The sequence below is a fragment of the Coloeus monedula genome (genome assembly GCF_965178545.1).
Source record: "Coloeus monedula genome assembly, chromosome: 3".
In the NCBI taxonomy this organism is placed as follows: domain Eukaryota; kingdom Metazoa; phylum Chordata; class Aves; order Passeriformes; family Corvidae; genus Coloeus; species Coloeus monedula.
Window position 1 is genome coordinate 15,649,394 of NC_138783.1, and position 26,579 is coordinate 15,675,972.

General features: G+C 40.5%; 1 protein-coding gene across 4 annotated transcripts in view; it reads right to left on the reverse strand.

The window, feature by feature from the left end:
- Positions 1 to 26,579, reverse strand: part of APP (amyloid beta precursor protein) — a 222,561-nt gene that overhangs the window by 103,936 nt on the left and 92,046 nt on the right. For all 4 annotated transcript variants that reach the window (XM_082279368.1, XM_082279367.1, XM_082279366.1 and 1 more), the window contains exons 4-5: positions 5,943 to 6,055; positions 4,322 to 4,515 (exon numbers count right to left, since the gene is read on the reverse strand). In XM_082279368.1, coding sequence (XP_082135494.1) covers positions 4,322 to 4,515; positions 5,943 to 6,055 — 307 coding nt within the window. The remainder of the gene's footprint in view (positions 1 to 4,321; positions 4,516 to 5,942; positions 6,056 to 26,579) is intronic.

Genomic DNA, 26,579 nt, shown 5'->3' on the forward strand with positions numbered 1-26,579 from the left:
GGCTGAGCAGGGGCAGGGAAACCCCGTGTCTGCCCCTCAGGGCCCCTCTCCCAGGGCTACATGGCAGGGGAGGGACCCCAACAGTAAACAGTAATGAGTATTTTGGACCAAACCACTACATCAGCATAACAGGTACATATACAATGCTGTTTCCACCACTACAAAAACAGACCAGCTTTAAATGCCTTTCAGGATTTCTTGAATTATAGTTGAAGAAAGCAATTAGGAAAAAAATAATTTTTTCCAGATACTACTGACAAAAAAACTCAAGTTCTTCATTGAGTCAAAAAGATACATCATTTCAGCTATTTTTTTTCAGCATACTCATCCTTAAGCTCAGTGTGGTACAGGGTTGCAAAATCAGAGAACATGATTATCATGCTTTATAGCACAAATTTGTTTTAGTTTAACTTCACAGATGCCTAATTATCAGCACAAAATAGACTCTGCTCTTTTGGATTATTTATTGTAGTAAAAAGCCTACTGTATTAACTATGCTAATGGAAAGTATAAACAAACCATAAAACTTTGCTTGGCAGAAGTTTCTCACAAACTGTAAACCAAACCATTATAAAATACACTAATCGCCACAGTGCGGTATTTACAATGCTATCCCATCATGACATCAGCGTTTTATACCTTTTTTTTACCAAACAGAGAAAATTAATTTGGCCTAACCTGCTGACGGGAAAACAATGAGAAATGAAATCTCCTATTTTGGACACTGAAAATATATTTAAATGGTCTAGAAAGACTTGGATGAAGTTAAGGCACCATCTGCTCCTGAGCTATGGGACTTAAAGGAAAAGTTTTCCATATAACTCTCAATATTGAGACTTACAGTGCTTCAGTGTCCCGGCCATGAAAGAAGGAAAATGACAGCAGACTGCCTTCCTTGTGGGAAGGAAAGCCTGGGAGGTCTGACATACATTGACAGGAAGATAAGGAGAGGTGGATATGAGACAGATGTAGACAGAGGAAACCTGGAAGTTTCCAGCTTGGCTGTCACTCCTAAAGATATTCAACTTTGGACATCAAGGACACCAAAGCTTCCAGCAAGTTCCCACACACAGGCGAGACGGCCACCAGGCTGTGCTGAGTCGCAAGGGCAGCCAGAGCTTGCAGGTCACTCGACTGAGCTGTAGCTATGCAGGGAGAGGTCTGCAGTTATACTGAAAGTCAGCACCTACATCTGACTGTCCCTCAGGCAGACTTCAAGGTAAATTTTAATTAAAGGTGCAGATAGCAACAAAGATCTCCTCTGCTGAGAAAGGCTTGTGACCTCTTTGTCAGAGTTACAGACTATTTCAGGATGAGCACAAGACAATTTCAGAAGCACATGTGGATCCTCCCTCTTGGCCTCATGAATAAATGGGTATATATATCACCAGTCACCAAAATACACCCTCCCACCTTTCAAGTACTGCCAACAAGCCACACCACAAGCAAGTCACATCCTTTTACATCCATACCCAGGTGGTGGTCAGATATTGGGTAGGAAAGACATCCAGCTATGAGGCAACGCAGCCCAAGCTGCCTCCACATGCCCTCTAATAGTGTGGCTATAACATACTGCTGAGCTTTTCTCCATCCTGCAGGGAAGAAAACACCCTTGACAAAGCAAAAAAATAAAATACAGTGCCTCAGGGAAAACTGTTGGGGGTGAAAACACAACAGTCTGAAAAAGGGCATTTATTAACTGAATGGCTGCAACGTGCTTTCCTCTACACATTCAGAACCTTAAATGCAAATATTTTAAAATTTATATCTGATAGCTTAAGATATAAAGTTACCTCAAAATAGGTCACCCACATTTGCTGGATTCTGCTCTGCCATAGTTTTGAGAAACAAAATAGAATCATCTGCTTTTCAACTCATCACCTCCACCTCAAACATGTCACCTTCGCTTTGACTTGGGTAACCATGTAAGGTGAAAAATGTAGACTTGAGTAAGCACTTCAGAGGTGCTTTAATAGCAGAGAATATTGGCAATTTAGCATTAGCAAATCTTACATTTCCTTTCTCCCTCACAATCAGTTTAGGACTGAGGCATATATGTATCAATAGCCACACAGACCTATGCTCAGATATGAATAAATATATATACACACAAAATTTGAATTACCACCTACTGCTGTGTAAGAATTTTTAAAAAAAAATATATACAAAAAAAATATATGTAGTTATATATATATATAACTGAAGTTCAAGAGTATTTCTGGCTCCAACATACATAGTTTAAATGTAGTTTTAGAAGCTAAAGAGGTAGCAAAAAATACGAGTGGGTCAGTCTAAAAGAACTACCAATTGCTTGGCACTTCATCTGCAGGTGAAGTACAAGTGCCCCATAGAAGGATCTTTCATTTTCCTTTTGCAAGCATTTTTGTGAGAGGGGAGGGTAAAAAAATAAATCAGTATTTGCTTGGAATTTCAGAAATGGATTGAAATGCAATTACAGCTCCCATTCCTAGAGGATACAAAACTTATGAAGTTATTCTTGAACTCATCTCTTCAGATATTAAACTGCCTTATGAGGAAGAAAATGGGCTACAATAGTAAATGAAATGTTCAGTGACAGACACAAAAAACCCAGAAATGAAGTGAGTATCTGTAAGTAAAATTATTTTGGAATCTTTTATCTTATAAGACATGTGCTACATATAAGTATATATACAATAAATATGTTACCTATAAAAGCCATGTAATAGATATAGAAGATAGATAGATAGATCTATCTTGCATGGATATAGATATAGATATAGAATGAAAAAACCAAACATTTCGTTAGAATAAGGTCAGCACTCATTTCTTAGGATGAGAGAACATTTAAACATCCAATCAAAATCTAAATTAAATATACAGAAACGACACAGCAACAGTCCAAAGGCAGCTTTACAAATCCTACTGAAAGGGTTATAAATAGTAACACTAAGAGTGTTACTAAAGAGTAACACTAAGAACTACAAATCAGAAGTCAATCCAAAGGTATCAATAAGGAGTATGCAAAGTTCTTTGATGCAGGCTTTTGCATCAGTCTGACCATTCACTCCTGTTTATGACAAAAAACTGGAAATTACCATGGGGAAATATTTATTTTAAACTTATTCCATTATTCACAAAGGAATAATGTCTTCCTTGCAACACTTACTAATGCTTTGTCAGGAAAGATTTAGTTGCCCACCATGATACAGTTTCTAATTATTCTAGGTCTTAATGCCATCTCATTGCACCAAATTACAGCAATTCAGTCTCTGTCCTTCATCTCTGCACTGTTCTTCAAATTGTTTCCATCTAGATTATTAACAAGTCCAAACATAACACAGTTCAGACCTGTTAGCTTTCTGCATTATTCACATAATTTGGTCCCCACTTATTTTCTGGGTACTCCTTGAAGCCACTTGCAGTCGGCCCCAAGTTTTAGATTTTGTGCATTATTTGTACAAGAAAAGAAGCAAAAACACTGCATTAGCACAGTATGAAGTGATGAAAGCCTGGGGAGCACAAAGAGTTTGAACATTGATCTTAGTTTACGAAGAAAGCCATCTCTGCGAGTTGTTGGCATCCAGTTGCAAGGACATGACACAGTACTCTGCTGCTTTTAAAACTGCTGTCAGACAGGCTCAGGAAAGTGATATGAAAAAGCTTGAACAGCACCAGACCATTAGACCACTCAGTTACCACTGAGTGTAACAACACAGTTATGACCCGTATCCGGCTCAAAATTAGCCTACGTGCACAGGAGATGGGAAGGGTAAGGACAGGGATGGTATCTACCCATCCATCACTGCTTTGCAAAGGAAACCTCTATGTTCCTTCTCAACAGCAGCATATTAACAACTCTGTGAAAGGTTAGATATTAAAACATATTTTTGTTTAGATCATGTTTAGAAACTAATTGTCAGCAGAAAAATATTCTTATGGCAATAACAGCACATAGCTAATGGCTGTTACTATGAATGAAGGCATTTCAAAACCTCCACCAGTTATGTTGGCTGATATCTGCTGCAGTACCCCAGACTGCACATGAACTATCTTAGGAGTACACTATTCATCATTTATTTGTCAAAATACATGAATTTAAGCATTTTTGTTATAAATATGGCAATACTTCTCACTGAAGAAATTAAAGGCACTAGAAAGCGTACTAACTATTTTAATAAAAAACTTTTCTGTAGAAAGCTAAAAAAAAAGGAGTAGAACACTGATGCTTTCAGCCACTGTAACTGCAAGTTCATGTATAAGGTGCAAAGACTATGCCACGGTCTTTTAGACAGATTTTTGACATCTTAATAACAAGTTGAAGGGTACAAAGTCACTGTACCTTCCATCTGCATAGTCTGCATCTGCACCTCCCCACCAGACATCTGAATCATCATCTTCAGCATCAGCTGAATCAAGATTGTCGCTTTCCTCTGCTAATGGGCAGCAGACAAACTCCACACCACGAAACTTGTCGATTCCACAGGGCAGCAGCATTCCATAGTCGTGCAGATTCATGCTCTTCTCACTACAGGACTGCAGAAAAGAGGAAAAAAAAAGCCGCAACAATATTGGCATGGAGGAAGACTAAAAAATGTCACAGACCTTGATAAAATATGAAGGGGTTGCATACTACCTTAGGAAGTTAAAGCTGGCCAACTGCATGATCTCTGAAACTTGAAACATGATTTAGAAAGGTCACACTTGCATTCACTACTTGACTGTAAGCAGCTCCCTACCTATGTCCACTGTAAGCAACAAGCTCTCCTATCAGTCTTTCCCAGAACAAAATACTTGTCTCCTCCTATACACATGGTAACTCCGTATCTTCCTGTCTAAAATCCTCACAGGCTCTGCCTCATAAACAGAAAACTTGATGACAGAATAATTATTTGATGTATTAATCCCAATCCTGATGCATTAATGCTATTGAAGACTTCACCACAAGGTAGATCAACATTTGAAATACCTCTTACACTGGAAACACACTGTGTCTTGTCTTATAAATCTGCCAATACAGCACCTCCTATCCTTGTTTGGAAAACAGTCAGTCATGCATAATTATACCTTAAAGATATAGTGATGCTTGACAGCTGAAAAAATGAAAATACTTTAGTGGTGCACAGTGATGATGTTCTTCTTGGCTATTGCCATTTCAAGTTTGCAAGTAGTCAAAATGAACTAGAATTTCCCTGTGTGAAGGTTGGTGCCTTAAATGTTTCATTTAAGTATAATTCAAGCAAGAACTGCAAATTCGAAAAGCTGCTGATCACATTTCAAATTTCATCTCCAGAAGGTGGAATAATGTACAAACTAAGAGGTCCCAAAAAAAACATTAGTCAGAAATCTTGGCAACTCATCTCAGTTTTTATGCCTAAAACCTCTCCACATAAGGAAAAAAAGTCCAAAACACATTAGTAATTAAGTTTATTTCTATTTTCAGTAAAGCACTGTTATATTATAAAATCTTTGTGCCTGACTGCAAAATGCCTTTGGCTAGTCCTAGTTTGATCAGCTTTCCTACCGTTTTCTGCTGGATTTCACATAGTGCACTCCCTGAGGTCTGTTTGATCTCTGTGGGCACCTGGCATACCAATATCCGCGATAAATAATGAATAATATTTACCAGGATAATGATTCAAGGCAAATCCTAAGCATTTAGTTCCAGTGCTAACACAGGAAACTGGAGGAAGCAGAAAACACAGTGCGTTTGTGAGTGAATGTGAGGAAAACATGAAAGAGGGTCGATATTCAAAGGACAGTGGTAAGTACTCAGTTATAGACTCTAATATGCTCTGACTCCCCTTTCCTACCTTATTAAAAAACCCAAAATGCCATTCACTCAAACATTTGAAAGTATTGTTTTTTGTGTTCCATGTTGCTGGTATATTTAAAGCCATCCTCAGAAGAGTAACACAGCTTGAAAGAAGGAAGGCAGGCAATTTTAAGACAGATAAATGTACCTCTTTAGCAACAGTGTGCCAATGCAGGTGAGTTTCACACACATCCATCCTTTCTTGGTGAAGGAACTTGCACTTGTCTGGCACCAGAAGAGCATCACTCACAAACTCGCCCACTGGAAGGGAAAAGAAAAAAACACCCAAGAAATATTAATTTTGCTTCCAATACCTCATTCTGTTAAACCTCTAGCTACTACTAGCAGCTTTTGTGAATGAGTGGCAGGTTTGCAGAGAATGGAATAGTTTCTAGATGGTGCTTCAATTATGACCTTCTTCCAACTTGCCATTGGAAAGGAGCTCCTGTCTTTGATCTTAGATGCATTTGTTTATGAAAATTTCAGCATAATAAAACATGCAGGACCCATTGCAGACACGTGTGGTGCAACATGAAGTCAGGAGCTGGCAGATCTAGTTCCAGGAAGGGGACTATGGGGGCAGGGAGGGACAACTACATTTTTCATTTTCATAGTAGTAGGGAGAGGGTATGAAGTGTTCTGAAGTACTTTTGTGTACTATATAAAACAAAATATACCAACACCTTGTTTCAAAGCATTTGAGAGTATTTCCACTGATACAGTGCTAACAGCAACACAGTCAACTTAGTTATTTTTGTTGATGCAGCCTCTTCATTGCATCCTTATGTCAGCAGCCAGATGAACTCAGGTTAGCCCAGAAGGTTAATAAGCAAGTAGACCTCATCAGCCAGGGAACAAGATGATTAATGATCACCAGAATATCTGGTCAGATCGAAGTGGGTGAAGAGCCTTTTTTTCCCAAGGACATAAATGACCAAAGAGATTGGTCCATCTTCAACAGAAAAACAAAAATTTACATGCTTATGAAATAAAGAGTGCTCACAGCACCAGTACTGACAAGTAAGAAGAAACTCAGCTGCTAAGTAACATGATTTATTAGACTAAAATCACTTTAATTCTGTACAATTCTGGCATTGCAATTAAATAACCTCAAACCCTCTCAAAGATATTTTTTTAAGGAAAAATTACAGAGTACTTTAGAGAAGTGTATATACTGAACAGACACTGGATTGTGAAAGCACATGACTCAGCTGGCATAAATCAGCTCTCTGAAGCCCACTTATCTGTAGCCTTCAAAATACTACAGTCTGTGTTAAATGAAAGAATCAAGGTGGTCCAATGGCTACTAGGATGTAGTAACAGGTTAATTGATCAAAATGAGATGACTACAAGTTTATTGTTGAGTAGAGAGTCATCTCAGGGAGCTGATGAAGTGGCCCTTAAGGCCTACAATTAAAAAGTCAGTTTTAAAATTAACCAACACCAAATGCATTGGAGAAAGGCAGAATTCAACAAATATATCTTTGCTAATCACCAAGATGTGTATTTCGCACTAAATTCCTTGCTGTATTTCAGTGTCTTTGATCTGAAGCCCTTAAAATCAATTAGTCAACTGGGAACTAGTAACTAGTTTCCTTAACTCAGTTAGGAAAAAAAAAATTGGTATTTTTATCCTTCCCTAGCACCCTCTAATGTCTGCAAATTAACAGAAATGTTTTCTAGAGGTGTCCAAAATTCTCTTGCAAAAATAGTAAGTAAGTATGCTTTCTGGTAACCTAAAATACAAAATTTGCACTTTCATTTAACGAAGTCTCAGTTCCCAGTAGTGTCACACAGAAATCCTGAAGTGAAATTCGCATAAATTTGCGAATCCCCCTTTTTGGGGACCAGCCTGACACATACCTGAACTTTCTCAGGCCGTAAGAAATTGGCAATGGTTAATGCTTTAATTTAGTCAAGTGCCTGAGCACTGAGCAAGCACACAGGAACTTTCCTGAAGACTCAAGAGTATGATCACTTCATGCAGAACTGAAGTGTCCTGCACCTGGGGAGGAATAACCCTGGGCACCATCACAGGCCGGGGAGCATCACCTTCATCACCTGCTGAAGAGTAGCTCTGCAGAGAAGGACTTGGGGGTCCTGGTGGAAAACAAGCTGTCCCTGAGCCAGCAGTGTCCTTGTGGCCAAGGAGGCCAATGGGATCCTGGGGTGCATTGGGAAGAGCATTGCCAGCAAGTGGAAGGAGGTGATCCTGCCCCTCTATTCAGCCCCAGTGAGGCACATCTGGAGTGCTGTGCCCAGCTTTGGGCTCCACAGGACGAGACAGACATGGAGCTCCTGAAGTGGGTCCAGTGGAGGTTACAGAGATGATGAAGGGACTGGAGCATCTTCCTTATGAGGGAAAGTTGAGGGTGCTGGGGTTGCTCAGCCTTGAGAAGAGATGACTGAGAAGGGACTTCATCAGTATCTGTGAATGGCTGCAGGGAGGAGTCAGAGCATGAACCAGGCTCTGCTCGGTGGTACCCAGAAATGGCACGAGAGGCAATGGGAAGAAAGGGATGCACAGGAAGTTCCACCCGAACGTGAGGAAGAGCTTCTTTCCTGGGCAGTGACTGAGCACTGGAACAGCTCACCGGAAAGGGTGTGACATCTCCCTCACTAGAGATATTCCAGAACCACCTGGATGCAATCCTGTGCCATGTGCTCTGGGACGACCCTGCTTGGGCAGGGAGTTTGAACCAGATGGCCCACTGTGGTCCATTCTAATCTGACCCACTCTATGGTTCTGTGAAAAGTAACACAATCGGATGTACCACTGAGCTACAGCCACCAAATGGAAGATGGAAAACTGTATGTCCAAAGTTTTGGGTAATGCAGCTTGGGCTGCAGTGTCATTAAAAGTATGCATGAGTATGTAATTAATTTAAAATAAAGCATATCAATTTTTGAGCATCTAATTATATCAACCAACTCATAACAATACACTACAGAAATAGTAGATGTTCAGATGTCAGTGAAGATACAGTGTTAGATTTGGCCAGCACACAGAAAATGTGCACTGCTTTATAGAATCATATTGCTTGAAAATAAGGCAACAGCAGCATCACAGTAACTCAAATTCTCATTTCACTTTCCTCCAAGGAATTTCTTCCTGAAACTGGTGGGGGAGGGACGGCTGTAACCTGCCTTCTATCAGAGACGTTCATTTCAGACGTTCTTCTGAATTTGTCTCAAACTGGGACAAATAATTATTGAGTTTTTTTCTGTTTTTGGTTTGTTTAGGGATTTTTTTAAAAGTGAAAAAGGAAAAAAACTATTTATTTTAACAAGCAGAGTGCACGCAGGCACAGGAAAAAAAGGTATAATGCTAAATAATAGAACCTCTCACTGTGGAGAGAATCTGGGTAGACTTCAGAGTCCTTTGTGGGTGTGGCTTTCTCCTCTCTGGAGCTGGAGCTCAGCATGGGCCACTCTGGGCCTCGGTGGAAAGGCCTCCGATGTTCTGGTGTTGGGAATAGTTCCAGAAGAGAAAAAGAAGAAGCCAAAGTCCCAGGAAAAACTCCTTGCTTTAGCTAACAAACAAAAAGCTTGCTAGAAAGCAAAAGGAATGAAATTCTCCTTCCAGCTGCAGAAGCGGAGCAGCCGGGCAGGAGAAGCCAGCGAGCTATCTGTGTTTTTGAACACAGCGTCAAAGGAATTGCACTGGCTTCCTCCCCCCCCTTAAAGGTCTGCCTTAAAGCTAGAGAAAAGGCACAGGATTCATGTCTGGGCATAGAGTAGGTGATAGGGGATACACATCATAAAGTCACCCCAAGACATTCCACCCCTTATCCCATAGCACTGGCTCAATGTCCACACAAAGATATTCTAACTCTACACACACACATTAATACATACATATATATATATATAGCTGTAGATACAAAAATGCTGCTAGCAAGGATTTTCTTGTTATTTTCTAAGTCCATGAGAGACTTTTCTCTCTCACAGAAGAGGTAGCAGGGAATGTAAACAACCAAGACACCTGCAACCTTGAAAAATCTTGTTTATGGTATAGTAGAAAAATATTTTGACAATGGATGTTTTAGGATTCTAGACAATCACCCCCAAGGGGTGGCTGATCCTCTGTCCAATTAGACTATGAAGAAAAAAGTCTATAAAGAGTTTGTAAAATAATTAAATAAATCAATCTTGCTGCACAATTCCTGCCTGCTGGATCTTCTCTCCTCCTCCTCCCTATGGCTGCGGGACACAGTGATACACCCAAGGGCCCAGGCCTGCGGTAATATATAGCTATGTACAAACAGTGACAGTGACACTCAACAGGCAGTGGTATATAGGCATTCCACATTACAGATGGCTTTTACCCAAATCTCCCTGCGGTACACAATGTGTTGTTCCATCTTTCTGCATTACCCACCATGTGCAATCTGGTCCCTGTGCAAAAACAACCCCAAAGATGGGTTTGTCTGTACTCAAGGCAGAATTAATCCAAACAGCCTTTCCTAACAGACCTCTGACATGCACTACTAGGACCCTATCTCTGTCTACTGTATGCAGGGATTCAGATTGGGCTGGACCAGCTCTATTGGTGGAACCACAGGTGTTAACTAACCAGGTGACCTTTGCTAGATGCTGTTCCCAATTTTTGAAAGTTCCCCCACCCAGTGCCTTCAAGGTGGTTTTCAACAACCCAGCGCACCGTTCCACTTTGCCTGCAGCTGGTGCATGGTAAGGGATGTGGTACACCCACTCTATGCCATGTTCACTAGCCCAGGTGTTTATAAGGCTGTTCTTGAAATGAGTCCTATTATCAGACTCAATTCTTTCAGGGGTACCATGCCTCCAAAGGACTTGCTTTTCAAGACCCAAGATGGTGTTACAGGCTGTAGTGTGAGGCACAGGGGAGGTTTCCAGCCATCCTGTGGTGGCTTCTACCATTGTGAGCACATAGCGCTTGCCTTGGCGTGTTTGACGCAGTGTGAGGTAATTGATCTGCCATATTTGTACTTGGACCACTGCCCACCATACCATAGGGGTTTCACTCGCTTGGCCTGCTTGATCGCAGCACACTTCTCACAGTCATGGATAACCTGGGAGATACTGTCCATGGTTAGATCCACCCCTCGGTCTCGTGCCCACTTATAGGTGGCATCTCTGCCCTGATGGCCTGAGGCATCATGGGCCCATTGAGCTAAGAACAACTCTCCCTTGTGTTTCCAATCTAAGTCTATCTGTGACACCTCTATCTTTGCAGCCTGATCTACCTGTTTATTGTTTTGGTGTTCCTCATTAGCCCTTCTCTTGGGGATATGGGCATCTACATGGCGGACATTCACAGGTAGTTTTTCTACAGTTTCTACAGGCAGCGAAAGGCCTCTCCCTAAAACCCATCCTTCAGCCAACATGAAGGCAAGGTGGTGCTGATAAAGTGTGTCTGTGCCCCAGCAGCCTGAAACATCTATATTTTTCTGATGAGAAGAGGCTTAACTCCTGCCCATAACACTGCTTCCAAAAACAGCTCTGTAGCAAAACTGTCCCTACTCCCTCATTTTATCTGTAGCCTGTAACATGAATTTCAGTTAGAGACCCACAGCATTGTAGACAGACAGCAATGCAGACCTGAATTTTAAGGGTAGGAGCAGAAGTGCCAGCATGACCTGAGCATGCACCTCTGGTGCATGAAGTGGGAATAGCTGCAATTCTGCTGTCTTCCAGAGGCTTGGCTAAAACCAATGCTGATCTAAATATTTACCCTTCATCCTTGAAGTACCAAGAAAATATTTTCCATAACTATGGGGGGGGGGGTGGGGGTGAGTGGGTAGTTCTGCTCCTTAGCAGGCATAGCAAAAAATACACTCTGATACAATAACTCTCAAGTAAAACACCTTCACTGTTCTAGGCTACAAAAGGCAATTATTTGGGATGAGCAAAGCCCTCCTATTAGATTAAGAACTGACTGATAATTCTAGTTGTACTATACTTTAGCATCTTGACGCTCTTACAATGGTGTTAAGTAATCATGGCAATTAAGGTACTTTCCACAAACACTGCAATGGCACACAACATGCAACATGCTTGGGACATGAGATTGAGGTGAAGGGAAACCCCTCTGAAATGGACTCATTGATATCTAAATATCCACACATGCACCACAAGGAGCTCCAGCCTTGATACATCACATGATCTACTGTGATTTTTGGCAAGCCTAAATAATACCTCACACAGAACTCTGGAGTCAAAGGGCTAAAATCCTTTAGGTACAATCCATCAAAGTACATTTGTCTGGACTAAAGCAATTAACTATATACAAAGAAATATACATATAATTAATTCATGGTCCTTATTATGTCTTCATTTTCATAGGACACCATACATTAAAAAAGGTTATTTCTCAAACCTTCTTCCTTCTTCCTCTGTAGCTTTTCCATCACAGACGTAAATGCAATTTCTACTCACTTTGCTATTGTTTTGCTTGACTGAATTTTCTGATACAATTGTCTTACTTCCCAGATAGAACACAAGATCAGATTTGATGCATTAACAGATACATCTGTTTACATGCAAGAAGATTCAAACGCACATCATCACACACTTGCATCTTTATAAACAAAGCAAATAAACATTCTTTGAAAGTCCACAGCACATCAACAGTTTATTGCAGCTTTAAGTTCATTTACTTCTCTCCTGCTTTTTACTTGTTTCCCCAGTCTTCACGGAAACATTTTGCTGTGAGTTCAGCAAGATGCCTTTTCTGTCCCTCTCTTGCTCAGTAATGCAACATGAAAGAGCTGTGCTAAAACCCACTACCCTAGCACCATGCCACAGGGATTCCTGTTCCTGTCCCACCTTCCTAAAAGGCCTACAAAGTCAAAAAACACCCATCCCAGAAGTTATCAGTGTGACCAACAGTAAAGATCACCTCAAAATAGGCTCCCTGAGGGATTTTCCCTTCAGTTTTCTTCCTCTAGGCACCCACCACTCACACTAGCAAACTTTCTTGCCTCACACCACAAACCAAGAGTTTGCCTCTCAAACACAGTTTACCAAGAAACAGGCCCAAAAGCAGGCTGCAAAATTCGCCTTGGGAAGATGACAAATTTCTCAACCAAGTTGCTCTCCCTTCCAATTCCTCAGTGCACAGGTTATATCTGCAAAGCTTCTCCCACAAATGAGAGAGTATTTGTTGCAGACACAGGCCCTTCCCTCACAATTACAAAATCCTGCCTGATTTATTGGAATTCCTGAGTTAGAAAACAGCAGGAATAATGAAGTCTGGATGGCCTGACTCCATCCTGTCTCAGTCACAGAGCTCTTTTGTGATTCTGCCCAAGTAAAAACCTTTCTTCTCCTCCCACACTGTTCTTAACTGCTTATTGCTTTTTCCCTTCTCTTCTCTACAGCCCCAGCAGAGTCTTTAGATCCAGTTTTTCCTTTCCACTCCATCATGGTAGTAGCTCTGTCTGACAAATCTGTAAGAGAACATGCTCAGCTGCTCTGGAGAGCTGCTGAACACATTGGTGACTGAAGCATAGCTGCTTACAGTGGTAAAAAAGATTATAAAGTGAAGGATGCCATGAGTGGGTGCTTGCTGCAGAGTAATTGGTGGAGAGTTTTGGTGTTTTTTCAAGTAGGGAGGTTGGTTTTTGAGACTCTAAACTGACAGCAGCATGTCTGGCTAAATTAGGTCTACTGCAGAGCTATAAAAAGAGCACACCATAAGAAGCTGGAAGGTGCTGAAAGCCAAGGTAAGTTAGAAAAGACTGCTTGATCCTGCATAAAGAATAACAGAAGGAATTACTGGGCTCCTCAAATGGGAGGACAGAGTAACAAAAAAAACTACTAGGAATTGTTTGATCTACAGAAAAGTCAGTAAAACTCAGATAAAGGAATAAGCCTGAAAAAAGAACAGTACCAGAAAACTCTTACGAACAGATCTGAAATATGAAAGGCTTAATGAGACTATTTTGTGAAGATTAACTAAGATTTTGTCAAGAACCCTGGGCAGAATTCTGGCCACAACCCAGTAGGAAAAAAAAAAAAATCCATGAGGAATATAGGACAGTGGTACCTTCAAAGATAACAACACTTTTACTCCAAACAAACCATGTGCTTACACAGTGCTGCCTAAGAGATGCAGTTATATCCCTGCCATTACACACCACTGTCATTCTGTTTGCAAAACATCCTGTCCCTGTATACCTTTGTACAGCAAGGCGCAGTAAAAGGAGCCCAGAAATGTTCCTCAAAGCACTGACCACCTCAGCCTGGAAAGGAAGTGCAAGGGACAAGAGGTAAGAGTATCTTGACCTCCATGACCTCCCTGAAAATTGTCCCGAAAAACAAAACCTGAGATGTTCATAAATATTTCTCCTCCTCCAAAACAGGTAGAATTCTTTTTCTTCCACAATGAAGTGCACACATCCCTGTCAAGTACTTAGGGTGACGTGTAGGGTGCAAGAGTGCAAGGAATAGGAAACAAAAGGGTGAAGACCCAAAAGACTTCTGAACCCCACATCACATGTTGAGGACTTCCTATATCCAGAATAGTGCAGAACACTCCAGATATTTGGGTATGCTCCTTTTAGCAAGGTAAGATTCTTCTAGTCTTATCCCTCTTTTTGTGACAGTGCTTTAAAACAGGAATTCTCTGACATCCAGTGTATAAATCCACCAAAGGCCTTTTGTTCTCCACATCTACTCTTCATAGTGCTTAGCTAACAAAAGCCATCCTCAAGCATGTCACAGGACCTCAAAGTCAGTACTTGCTGAGTCAGCCAGGTAAAACAAAGTATACCAACATGCACACAAAAACTGGCTGAAAGACAGGCTTTCTTCTAAAGAGGCACATTGCCCAAGTACCCCTGCACCAGAGGTCAGAAACACTATCTGGACTCACCAACCCAGGAAGGCTCAAGAGGAGAAAACAGAAATGTCATATATACAGATGCTACATGTATTCTTAGTAAAGGAGCAGCTATGACCTCAAGAAAGGACCTACTTCATCCTTGGGACAGAAAAATGACATCGGTACACTACTGAAACAGTCTTCATGCCAGCGTCATCAGTGTAGCGTTGAGATACTGTTAATTAAAAAAAATCACAGACACTAAGAAAAAGCCTCAAGTGGTGTGAATTATTTTGCAGAAACATTCTCCTCATCATTTTCAGGCTCTTCTTTCATACAAAGTACACTTTGATTTTTTTCATTTGTATCTCAAAATATTAATTTCCCCCTATATTGTAGTCTTCTGACTTTTCTGAGATTCCCTTTATTCCCTGTACTCATGTACTTAAGTTCTCTTCCAATTACACATTTTTTCATGGCTGATGAGCTCCTGTACAGCTCTGTCAGGCAGGACAAAAAATAGCAGAGCACTGCATGACTCAGGGGCAAACAGAAGAGCCCATTCACACATCCTAACTCTACAGTAGGAAAGGAACTGGGTTATTCAAGGCACTCTTCTCCGTACTTAGTGAGTGTTTAATGAAGTTGGTTTCCAAAAATGGTAAGACAGAGCAAAGACAGCAGCTTTTAAAAAATAAAAACATTTCTAAGAACTTTTACAGAAATTATTAACAAAACTGTATACCATGATTTGATAAAGATGACTGATACTACAGGACCCATTTTAGTGCCCTTCCTTATATTTAAATATAAACCCCAAATAAAATTTAGTGGTATTTCTAAAGAGCAGATACATTCCAAACCTTCAGGAATCATATATTTGTGAATATTTTTTCTCCCCCAGCTGCCTTCAGGTTTTCATAAGCTGTAACGTGTCTGAACTTCGAAACATATTAGGCTTCATAAATGCTAGCAAATGCGCAAATTTTAACACTCCAGCTGTTAACATCATGGTCTGTTACTGCCGAGCTGCACAAGGAGCTGCACACCAGCTGTCAATATTCCTGCTCCCCCCCTCACAGCAGGCAGCAGGCACGTTTTGCAGCAAGACCTGAAAATGCAAATCTCCAAGCAGTTTAAAATTTTGTGCCGTCCCTCTGGCCGAAGGGACACTTAATGCACTTCATTAAGCAAGACGTACTTGTAAAACAGGCTCTGAAATGGCAACAACATCCAGTGAGAAACAATTTGTATTAATGAATTTTTTAATACCCTATATATTCATACCAGTGACTTGCTAAAGACACCAGTCAAATGGAAAGATGGCATAAAGATAAAATGCTTAGGAATAATGCAGTACAACTGGGACCAGTAATCATGCTGTGCCTTGCATTATTATATGATGAGATATTTCTCATGGGCAATTATTGGTAATTGGAATAAAGCATCTGGTATTAGGATTAAGGCTAGAGAAGGGCCTGCTAGTCACTGATGTCTAGAGGGAGTAATGACCATAGATAGGTGGAAACAATGAAAACACTACGGACATTTAAGGTTTGGCCATCAAATGCTAACATTTCAGTGAGGAATATAACACATGTTAAACAAGGACATGTTTACTTCAGCAAGATTTCAGTTCTGGTCCCCTGCTCCTCCTTCCTAAACACCTTCATATGGCACATTTTTAAATAAAAATTTTAATTCCTTTTACTTCAGTAGTAATTTAATCCAGTTGCTCCTCTCCTTCTCTCTCTTCTGACAAGAACAGAAATCAGTATGAAAGCCAGTTCGAGCAGTAAATGCTTCTGCAATACAATCTTGTGCAAAGGCTATCATGAGTGAACAAGTAACTCCATAAGCAACATTTGAAATAAATAACTCCATAAGCAGCAGCTGAAGATCAACTTTGCAGAAATACTCTGTTGAATTTTTAACACCCTAAGCAATCACATCCTGTAACACTGCTGAGTCCTGACCAAACTTTCACTGAAATTGTTACTACTTGTGCAAGAAGCACTACGCCACATTACCAGTGACATGGGAAAACAAGAAACTGCTTTGAGGCTTTGCAAAGTTTACAGGCAATCAAATTAACAATTACCTGACAAAATGTGATTTTGTTCTATACAAACCAAAGCCTTTATCCATCTCATAGGAAGGATGGCAGTGTGGTCTGGCAGCTCAGCCACGAGGCAGCCAGGATAGGACAGCTTGGGAGAAAGAGAAGAGCCTATTTATACATGTAACTCAAGCAGCAGCCACACAGACTGAATGCAATGTCACAGTCTGCATTCAGCCAGCAACACTTTTTGGAAATAAAATACTAATTATTAGCAACAGACAACTGATAAACACTGGCATTTCTTCATGTTAAGGACAGTTCTGAATGGTTAGTAAGCCAGGTTTTTAAGTATTAGAGCAACAGAGAACTTCTTGAAACTTGTCTATGGCTACCATATACTGGTTTTCCAAAAAACACCTTAAATGGTTAGAAGTTTTAAGTTCTCTGATTTATAAACCAGACTAAAATACAAAGTTTAAAGCAAACCCTGACTGATTTCCATATTTTAAGGTCACAGAGTCTGAGGAAGTTTTTCCTGATATCTGGAAAAAGGCAGAAGCTGCAACCACATTGCAAGAAAGATGCTTTGGAGAATTACAGGCCAGTCTGCCTCACTTCAGTTTCTGGGAAAATCATGAACCAAGTCCTATTGAAAGCCATTTGTGGGCACACGGAGATGATGACGATTAGCAATAGCCAAAACAGACTAACAACAGTAAATTGTGCTTGATCAACCTAACTTGCCTTCTAGGATGAAACAGCAAAATTGGTGAGTTAAGAACAGAGCAGTAGATACCATCCACCTTAACTCTAACAACGTATGCAACACCATCTCTCTCTTGCAACATCTTTGTAACTAAGTTGGAATGTTATGGTTTTCATGGATGCAGTCCTAGTTGGGTGAAAAACTGTGCTGTGGACCTCAATGGGTAATGGCTCCTGGCTCTACTGAACTCACGGCCATACTCTGCCTGGAAGGAAGTAAAAATACCACACCTTGGGACTTCTTTTCAGCACTGGTTTTGTTTAGTGTAATCTATCAATGAGAAGACAGGCTGCCTAATGAGGAAGACAGTACATTAGATTGCCTCACTGGGTATGCAAATTTTTTGGACCCACTCCAGGTATTAAAAAATAGTTTTTAAAATAAACACAATGCAAATACAGTTTCTGGCTTCTATCATTAAATACGCTGAGAGAGGAAAGGAGACAGGATTCTGTTCACCAGGATTCCAACTCTCCTATATTCAAGGGTTGGATGTGAAAGTTATAACTGTTACTAATGATGGGGCTGAACTGCTCTGAATAACTAAGAAACAAAAGCTCTGTATTGTCACTAACCCTCCCATGAGTGCACCCAATAATCCAGAAGTCAGTGTAACATACTTTCTGCATTCAGTGAAAGTCAGCAATCTCTGAATGTGCAATGCCACACAAATATTTAGTATAAATATTACTACCTACAAAAACCCTAATCCTCTTTATAACAAAATTGCTCCTCTCCAGTTCTTATGGTAAGAATTAACTCAGTGAATACAACAGTAGTTACCAAGAGTTGGTAGAAGATATTAATATTTTATCAAGTGATTAAGTCCAACCTGTTTCATTTTTTTCTCTTCATTGTAAATGAGTCATTATGGACAGAAACCAAGTCAGGATTAACATGTACGATCATGTTCTATTGAGAACTGAATGCCCTTAAGGAATAATATAAACAGTATGCTGCATGCAAATACTGAGGGATATATAATAATATTTGCTATTTGCATGGACTTTATGCTCAGAAACACTGTATAGTATCTTAGTCTAATCCACAGTATCAGAGTGGAGATTTTTTTATGATTCAAATATCTTGTATCACATCAACAACAAAAATTGAGAGAGTAAATGGATTTTAGAGTAAGGTGAACAACAGTAAGGAATACATTAAACTCTACAAGAACACTAAATATATCATATTGTAGGCCTACAGTAAGGATGACCAAATAAGACGGAATAAATCAAGATTAACCACCGGAGTGAAATATTTTGTAATATATCTAAAAGGTCTATAAAAGCTTATTTTTCTAATTAAATCCTTTGCAGATTTCTGTGCCTAGTCAAAAATTTAATGGCAAAGCATCTATCCCAAATGTGTAAGACAACACAAGAATGATATTAAAGAAATGAAAGTCAGTGCATTGCATATTTTTATATATATGTTTGACAATGTGTATATGAGCTGAAATGTATCTTATGAGTTCCCACACAGAGAAAACATTAAGTTAGCTGAAGTGGGCATGGCTCAGGAGAACCCAAATTCCATTTGGACAGTTATACACAACACTGGTGTCATAGGTTAGCAAGCATAGTCCCGGAAGGGATGTCCTTGCTAAGGGGTGCTTACAGCTTCCTCTGGGACCTAACAGAACCTATCAGCTGGCCAGTTTGAATATGGACAATTCTCTAAGCCACTTAAAGTTGTGACCGCCTCTGTGATGCACACTTAAGAATAGACAAACTCCCCCCAAGCTCTCTCTCATTTCCGGCGCTGGGACAGGTGGCTGCAGGGCCCGAGCGGGGCCCAGTGGGCCCAGCCCAGGCCCTGTTCGGGCCAGGCCGGGCCGAGCCACAGCTCCAGGATGACCCCCCCAGCAGGGCTGTGGGCAGCCAGAGCGGCTCGGAACCCCCTTCCCCCCCTTCCTCCACTGCGGCCAAGATTTCAGCAAAGGGGCACCAATGTCCGGCAGAAGTCAGGTGACCAACAGCGATAAGCCACACAGCTGCAAGGCTGAGGTGAGATTAACCCTTTTAGTGATGTGAAGAGCTGAAAATCTGAGGGAAGAGAGAGAGGAGATGCTTAAAGCTGAAATTCTGTTGTGAAGCTATGATATATCAGAGTATCCCGTTGTAATTCCATGAAGATATGGGGGGTGGAGTGTTCAGCTCGTAAGCAAAAGCACCTGCGCTGAGACAGGCAGATGCTGACGCAGCTGTAATTTCATGAGAAGTTTGGACAGGGAGAGATGGACCAGATGAGGACTTTTGCTCCAAATGGGAAAGGAGAAAACCTCAGTTCCTAGAGATGGACCAGATGAGGACTTTTGCTCCAAATGGGAAAGGAGAAAACCTCAGTTCCTAGAGATGCTCCCAGGGAAGGAGAAGGGCCTCTGGTTTTTGTTTCTGAACAGCTCAACCTAAAAATTATACCCCAAAAACTTCAAGAGTGGACCCTCGAAAGCAGTTGCGGGAAAAGCTGCAAGTTGGGGGAAGGCACTCACAGCGCGAGCAGAGAGACTCCTCTTCCTAAATGGACTGAACAATATTTGGAAATGGGTGGCTGGCTCGTTGTGATAATGTTTTCATAGCACGAGCAAGAAGAGACTTCTCTTTCTAAATGGACTGAACAAGGTTATTATGGAAGTGGTAAACAGACTGAACATCTGAAGGGTTGTCTTTTTACATTGTCAGTGGGAGAAGGGAGGAAGATGGGGGGAGGAGGAGAGTTCTGAAGGTGGTATAATTTTTTTCCCTTCTTTTAGGTCTGTTAATAAACTTCTTTATATTCTTTCAAGTTTGGGGCCTGCTTTGCGTTTCTCCTAATTCTTACCTCACAGAAGATAAACAGTAATGAGTATTTTGGGCCAAACCACTACAACTGGGAAGCAGTGAGTTTAAGTAACTGGTTAGCAACAATCAGGAGCAAAAACTTTCAAAAGAGCCGATGAAAATAGGCGTTATGCTGTGCAGTTTCTCTGATGTCAGCAGCAAGGCAGCACTGCAGATAAGCCTCTAGCAGTGTTAGTAACTAAAAGTGGAAAACAGACACAAAATGCGCTCCACTGCAACATCTATTGGTGGTGCTGCCTCTTCCCCCAAGTACCTCTGCCCTAATTGCCCAGGAAGCTGAACTTCTCTCTCAATGGTCCTCTTAATAGTCACGCAGAGGGGGCACCTTGTCAACAAACTCGTAACATATTCATGCCAAGACTGATGCCACAGGACAGCAAGAGCCTTGATTGCTTTTGAAGTCAAACTGCTACCATGAAAAACTTCACCTATCAAGGTGATAAAGATGATGAAGGGACTGGAGCATCTTCCTTATGAAGAAAGGCTGAGGGAGCTGGGGCTGTTCAGCCTTGAGAAGAGATGACTGAGAGGGGCCCTCAATGTCTGTCAGTGCCTGCAGGGAGGAGTCAGAGCATGGACCAGGCTTTGCTTGGTGGTGCCCAGCAATGTGACAAGGGGCAACAGGAAGAAACTGATGCACAGGGAATTCCAACTGAACATGAAGAAGAGCTTCTTTCCTGTGCAGTGACTAGGCACTGGAACAGATCACCCAGAGAAGGTGTGGAGTCTCCCTCACTAGAGATATTCCAGAACCATCTGGATGCAACCCTGTACAATGTGCTCTGGGATGATCATGCTTGAGCAGGGAGGTTGGACCAGAGGATCCACTGTGGTCTCTTCTAAGCTCAACCAGTCTGTGATTCTGTATATAATTCTGATTTAATTAATAATTCTGATTTAAATAATAATTCTGATTTAATTATGCAAATAAGAAGTCTGTTTGGACTGTCATGGTTAAAAAGTCTTTATAAAATATACTGCCTAACCGAAGTTTCAGACCACAGCTGCCAAAACAGGTATTCAGGCATTTTATTGCACCATAGCTCTTCTAGCTCAGAAAGAAATCTGAACCTGCCACATCAGACAAAAGAGTCGAACAAGTTGATGTTCCAGTTCAGCAAAACAAACACCTTCCTTCTAGCAGTACTTAAAAAAAAATGTTTTGCCAAATGAAAAGCTACATCAATGAGTTCTTTATCAAGTTTTCCTGAAATATGCTATTTTATCCCATTTCATCCTCAGCTACAGTGGTCATGTGATAAACAGAAATCTTGAGAGAATAATGGGAAATTCTATGGCAGAGAGACAGATGGAAAAAAAAGGGTACTTCTAAGCATCAGTGCCACAATAAGGCATCATCTACCGAGCCCCAATTTCTAAGAGGAATCTTTGGGCATGAGTTATTCCGTATCTCCTAGTGTCACACACAGGCCAAAACACAATGAAGACACTGTTCAGACTTTCTCTTGTAACGTGCAGTTGACAACAAAAGGATTTTTGGCCAATGAGCAGTATCAGACACCTTCTTTACAAGCCATATTGCTGAAGAAGGGAGAGGGACAAACAGGAGGAGGTGGCACCTCAAAGCACTTGAGAGGATCTGAAAGGCATCCTCCCAGTTCTCCAACGTCCTTAATTAAAGCAGCTGGCCACAATATAGTGCATGCTATGTTAGAGAACATTTAACTTCAGAGCTTTAGCTCTGATGATAACATGCAAAAGCCCACTGTAAACTGGGTCTGTTTTAACAGACCAGATAACAATAACATAACACAAGTAATTGCTCACACAAAATTAAATGGAGTAACGCCTTCCATTCTTAGTAGAATATAAGTTACTCTTGAAACAGCTTGACATAAGAGACATTTTGTAAGTTGAGGGCACTTACATATGTGAAAATTGACATAAAATCCTACAGCTGCCTATCATTTCAGAGAATTTCACAAAAAAGAAAGGTGCATGACAATTCAGTATTACTCCTTTATGACACGTCAAATTAACTTGGGGTATCATTGTTACTTAATAAAGGAGAACAAATGAAGCAGTAAAAAGGCTCTGGCTAGGCTACAGAAAAACGTTAGATTAAGACTCAATTAGATATTCATTCTAAAATCCTTGTTTCCCAGACTAACTGAGAACAAAGTGACATACAAATTGTTTCTTATTTACAGAATGGAGCACAAGGTCATGTGCAGGGAAAGTTCACCCTGTAACTAGAATGAAGTTTGACTCTTTTTTTTTTGCCAAAACTTGAAACATGAAGATTTAGAAGGAAAAGAAACATGAAAGATTTATTACTTCCGTTTTCTACACTAACAATACAACATTCATTGTGATTTACACATGCTATGTTTTCTATATTCAAAGTCAACCCATTACTTCAGAGTATAAAACCCAAGAGAACTAGAAAAAAAACACTCTGGGTAGCCAAATGTTTCATGGATCATTGATGAGCCTGAGAGCTTGCATTTTCAATAAATTGTAAAATAAATTTCAAAAGCTTCCTTTTCAGTCATAGGAAGCTGTGCCAGGGGAGGTTTAGGTTAGATATTGGGAAAAGGTTTTTCACCCAGAGGAGGGTTGGGCACTAGAATAGGCTCCCCAGGGGAATTGTCATAGCACCCAGGCTGACAGAGCTCAAGTGTTTGGACAATACTCTCAGGCACATGGTGGGATTATTGGGGTTGTTTTGTGCAGGGCCAGGAGTTGAACTCAATGATCCTGATGGGCCCCTTCCAACTCAGGATATTCTGTGATTATAGGGCAGGGTGCTCCTGTGTTAATCAACATATAAAATAGTCCTTTTCACAAAGGGTCTGTAATCTCTGTCGGGTGGATCCAGACAACTGTAGTCAAAGGAACTCATCATGAATAGCTAGTAATCGTCTAACAGATTAAGAACATTCACATGCAAAAGATAGTGACTTGGCAAAATAACAGATATTCAGAAATCACACTCTAGGTTAAACTATAATGAAAAGGAATAAAAACATATCACATATAAGACCAACTCAATTAGGAAGAGTTAAAACTAAAATAAAAACCAGTCTCCTTCAAAGCATGGAGGCTCAGACTTCCTAAGAAGAAGACACTGATTATGTATTCACCTGAGCAGCTTCTGGAAAAAGAAATAGAAGCTAATATTACTACAGAGCCAACAATATTTTATGTTACCAAAATTAACTTTGATATGAAGTAGTTAAGATTCAATTTTCTAGTTGCAATGATCCAATAGAAAAATATAAATATTTTATACATCAAGATCTCACTGACAAAGCCACTGGAAATAAAAGATTAAACACTGTAATGCATAAAGGAAATAACTTCCAATAATCATGATTCTCATTCATTATCCCTAATACAGTTTTTTGCTGTCTTTCAGTATTTCAAACTGAACAACTGGGAAGCATTTTCAATGGCTGAGTTAAGTACAAGTTAAGCTTGGCTACAGAACTAACTCTTAAGATACAACTCTTACCTATCAATTCAGTGGTTTTTAGGTACATACAAAAGAATTTTTCACTAGAAAACAACAACAGAAATTCAGAAGGTTAAGAAGAAAGATTACTACTAAAGTTGTCCTTTTTTGAAGCACACTGTATGTTCTACTAAAACTAAAGGACTTTGTATCAGCTTCAGTTTGACATATTTAACTGGAACAAATTCCCCTTTAAGTTCCCTTAGTGATCATTAAGAAAATTTCCAGGTGATTCTGAGCACACTAAAACACCTTAATATTACTTCTCAACTTGAAGGTCAGTAAGAAACTTCAAAATGTCCGAATAAAGTTTAAATCCAAAAAATGCAGAACTGCTTATATATACATTAATAGAGATGCAAACACTCATCAAGAAAGACTATACTGCAATCAGTAAAACAGCAATCCTTCAAGCTAACAGAGTATTAACACTATTGGGTTTATTTTGTTAAAAAGGAGGCTGTGGGTATCATTAAGGTATGACCTCACATTGTCCAGTCTCAGACCCAGCAGCATTCCCATGAAATGGCAAGCCGGAATTCCAGAGCTGGCATGATCTATGTATAAATAGATAAAATCTAGAAGTTTAAAACCAAACTGGCCATGGACAACTGCTCTTTAGAAACAGATTCTTCCTTTCCATCATTTTGCGACTCCCCTACACAGGCATTTTTCCTCACTTTTAACCCAATGAAGGCAGAAGTGGAGAAGAGCAGATTACAGTCCCTTTCAAATAAACCAATACAAGTCTTCTCATGGAGAATAAACAAATAAATGCAAGCATAGGATTAAACAAAAACACCCAAACATTCCCATCAAATGCTCACTTTGGTAAGTGAATGTCAGTGCATTCCCACCCCTGGATACCACCATTGTTCTTACTTTAGCTTCCTGCAACAATTGGGATGAGTTAACTTACAGAAACTTGTGACACCTCCTGAGCTAACAGGCAAAGACTGGCAGGCAGATGGTGGTGGCAGGAGGGAAAAAAGAACTCGCTCTGGAGGGGACAGAACACCTACCCACCAGCAGTTCCCCAGCTTCCTGGGGCCAAGCTGGTGACTTCTCAGAACACCCACCCCCATCCCAACCACTTATCCCCTGCCTGACCTTCACACAGCTTTCCAAGCACAAAAACCTCACACATAGTCAAAATGGTTCCTTAAAAATATACAGTACTGCTCCACTTGTTTTGACAGAAGACCTGGATAGAGGGCTGATAGCTGTAGTCTACTCGGCTCTCAGCTTTCAGTGCTGTTGACAAACCACATGGCCAGTGTCATACATGAAATCCCTATTTGTGCTTGGTCTTTGCATATTAAGTGCTTTAAATAATTAATTTTGAGTTAATTATTTTTAAATTGAATGTTACAATTAACCCATCAGCCCAGGTACAAAAATCCAGTTCCATTATCAGTGTTTCCATTTGTTTAAAGTTTATTAATAGAGTTGCACCCTTCCCAGTTAAAATTTTCCCAGTTAAAAATCACAAACTTGCCCCTTTTCAAGCTACAAACCACTGGTACACCATAAGAGTTACCTTTCCTGTGTTTACTGTATACTTTTACAAGTGTTTTGAGGTGTGTTGGATGTATTTTAATACTTTTTGTAGGTGTTTCACTTGCATTTTGATTCCAAGGCCAAAACCCCCCACCCAGTCTTAATAGCCAGCAGCTATTTTTAGCTACAGAGCCATTATTCTGCAGGCAAGTTCCATGGCAACCTGAATACCTGAATTTTAATGAAGGTATTGTATTCCCTTATCTCTAACTGATACCACCCCCCTTGACAACGATGAGCCATTGGTGGACAGAGATGATCCATCAAAGGGAAAGCACCAATCGCCTTGGACCAAAGGGGCGGGCTGTGGGCGGGCTGTGGGCGGATTGGGGGCGGAGCAAAAACTATAAAAAGGACGAAGCCGAGAGGCGGGCTCTCTTCTCTCTTCCCCTCTTGCTCTCTCCGGACTAGCTGTGGGAGACATCGGTGCTGGGCGTTAAAAGCCTTACCCCTTTTAAGGGGCTTTTAGTAATTTTTTTAAGTCAACCCAGCACTGCAAGTTTTTTTTTCTCTACCTGAGGTCTAGTGCTGTCTCAGCCAGAAGATCTCAAATCCCTGCGCTCCTGGGGCATACCATCTACCGAGCCATAGGATCCCAAATTTTTCTATTTTTCTGATTTCTGAAATTTTTCAATTTTTTCTGTTTTCAATAAATTAATCTTTTTAAGAGTTGTCTCAATTCTCACAGCCAGCTCTAAAGAGCTTCAAGAGAAGTAAACTTAAAAAACCCCAAACAATAAAGAAACCCAAACAATTACAACCCTGAAGAAGTCACAGCCAAAAAATGTTATCAAAAGCATGAAGTGACAGAATTTGGAATGAACGGAAGTTTGCAAAAAAAACCCCAAACCGCCAAATAAACCTGCATGAGAAAGTTCTTAGGTTCCTGTCGCTACTCATCCCATGACAAACATATTAAAATATCTTGCTTTTCCAGTTGCAAAGAGAATCTAGTATTTACATGGATTCATCAAAACCCAAGTTCCTAGATGGTTAATGGATGCTTAGCTCTTACAAATTCTGCATACCCATTCTCAACTTATATTTTCCATTGCAGAAGTTTTCTGCAAGAAACTAAACTCCCACATTTCAACACAAAATGCCTCCTGCTATACAGCCATTCTTAGCATCAACCACAAGTGCAAGCTTTCATGTAAAAGAGAAGATGCGGTGATGTGAGGTTTTTTATCGTATTTTTATATGTTCTCTGTACCCCGATGGTTCATCCCTACCTTCCCCACTCCTACTCCCAGTTGGTTTGCCCCAG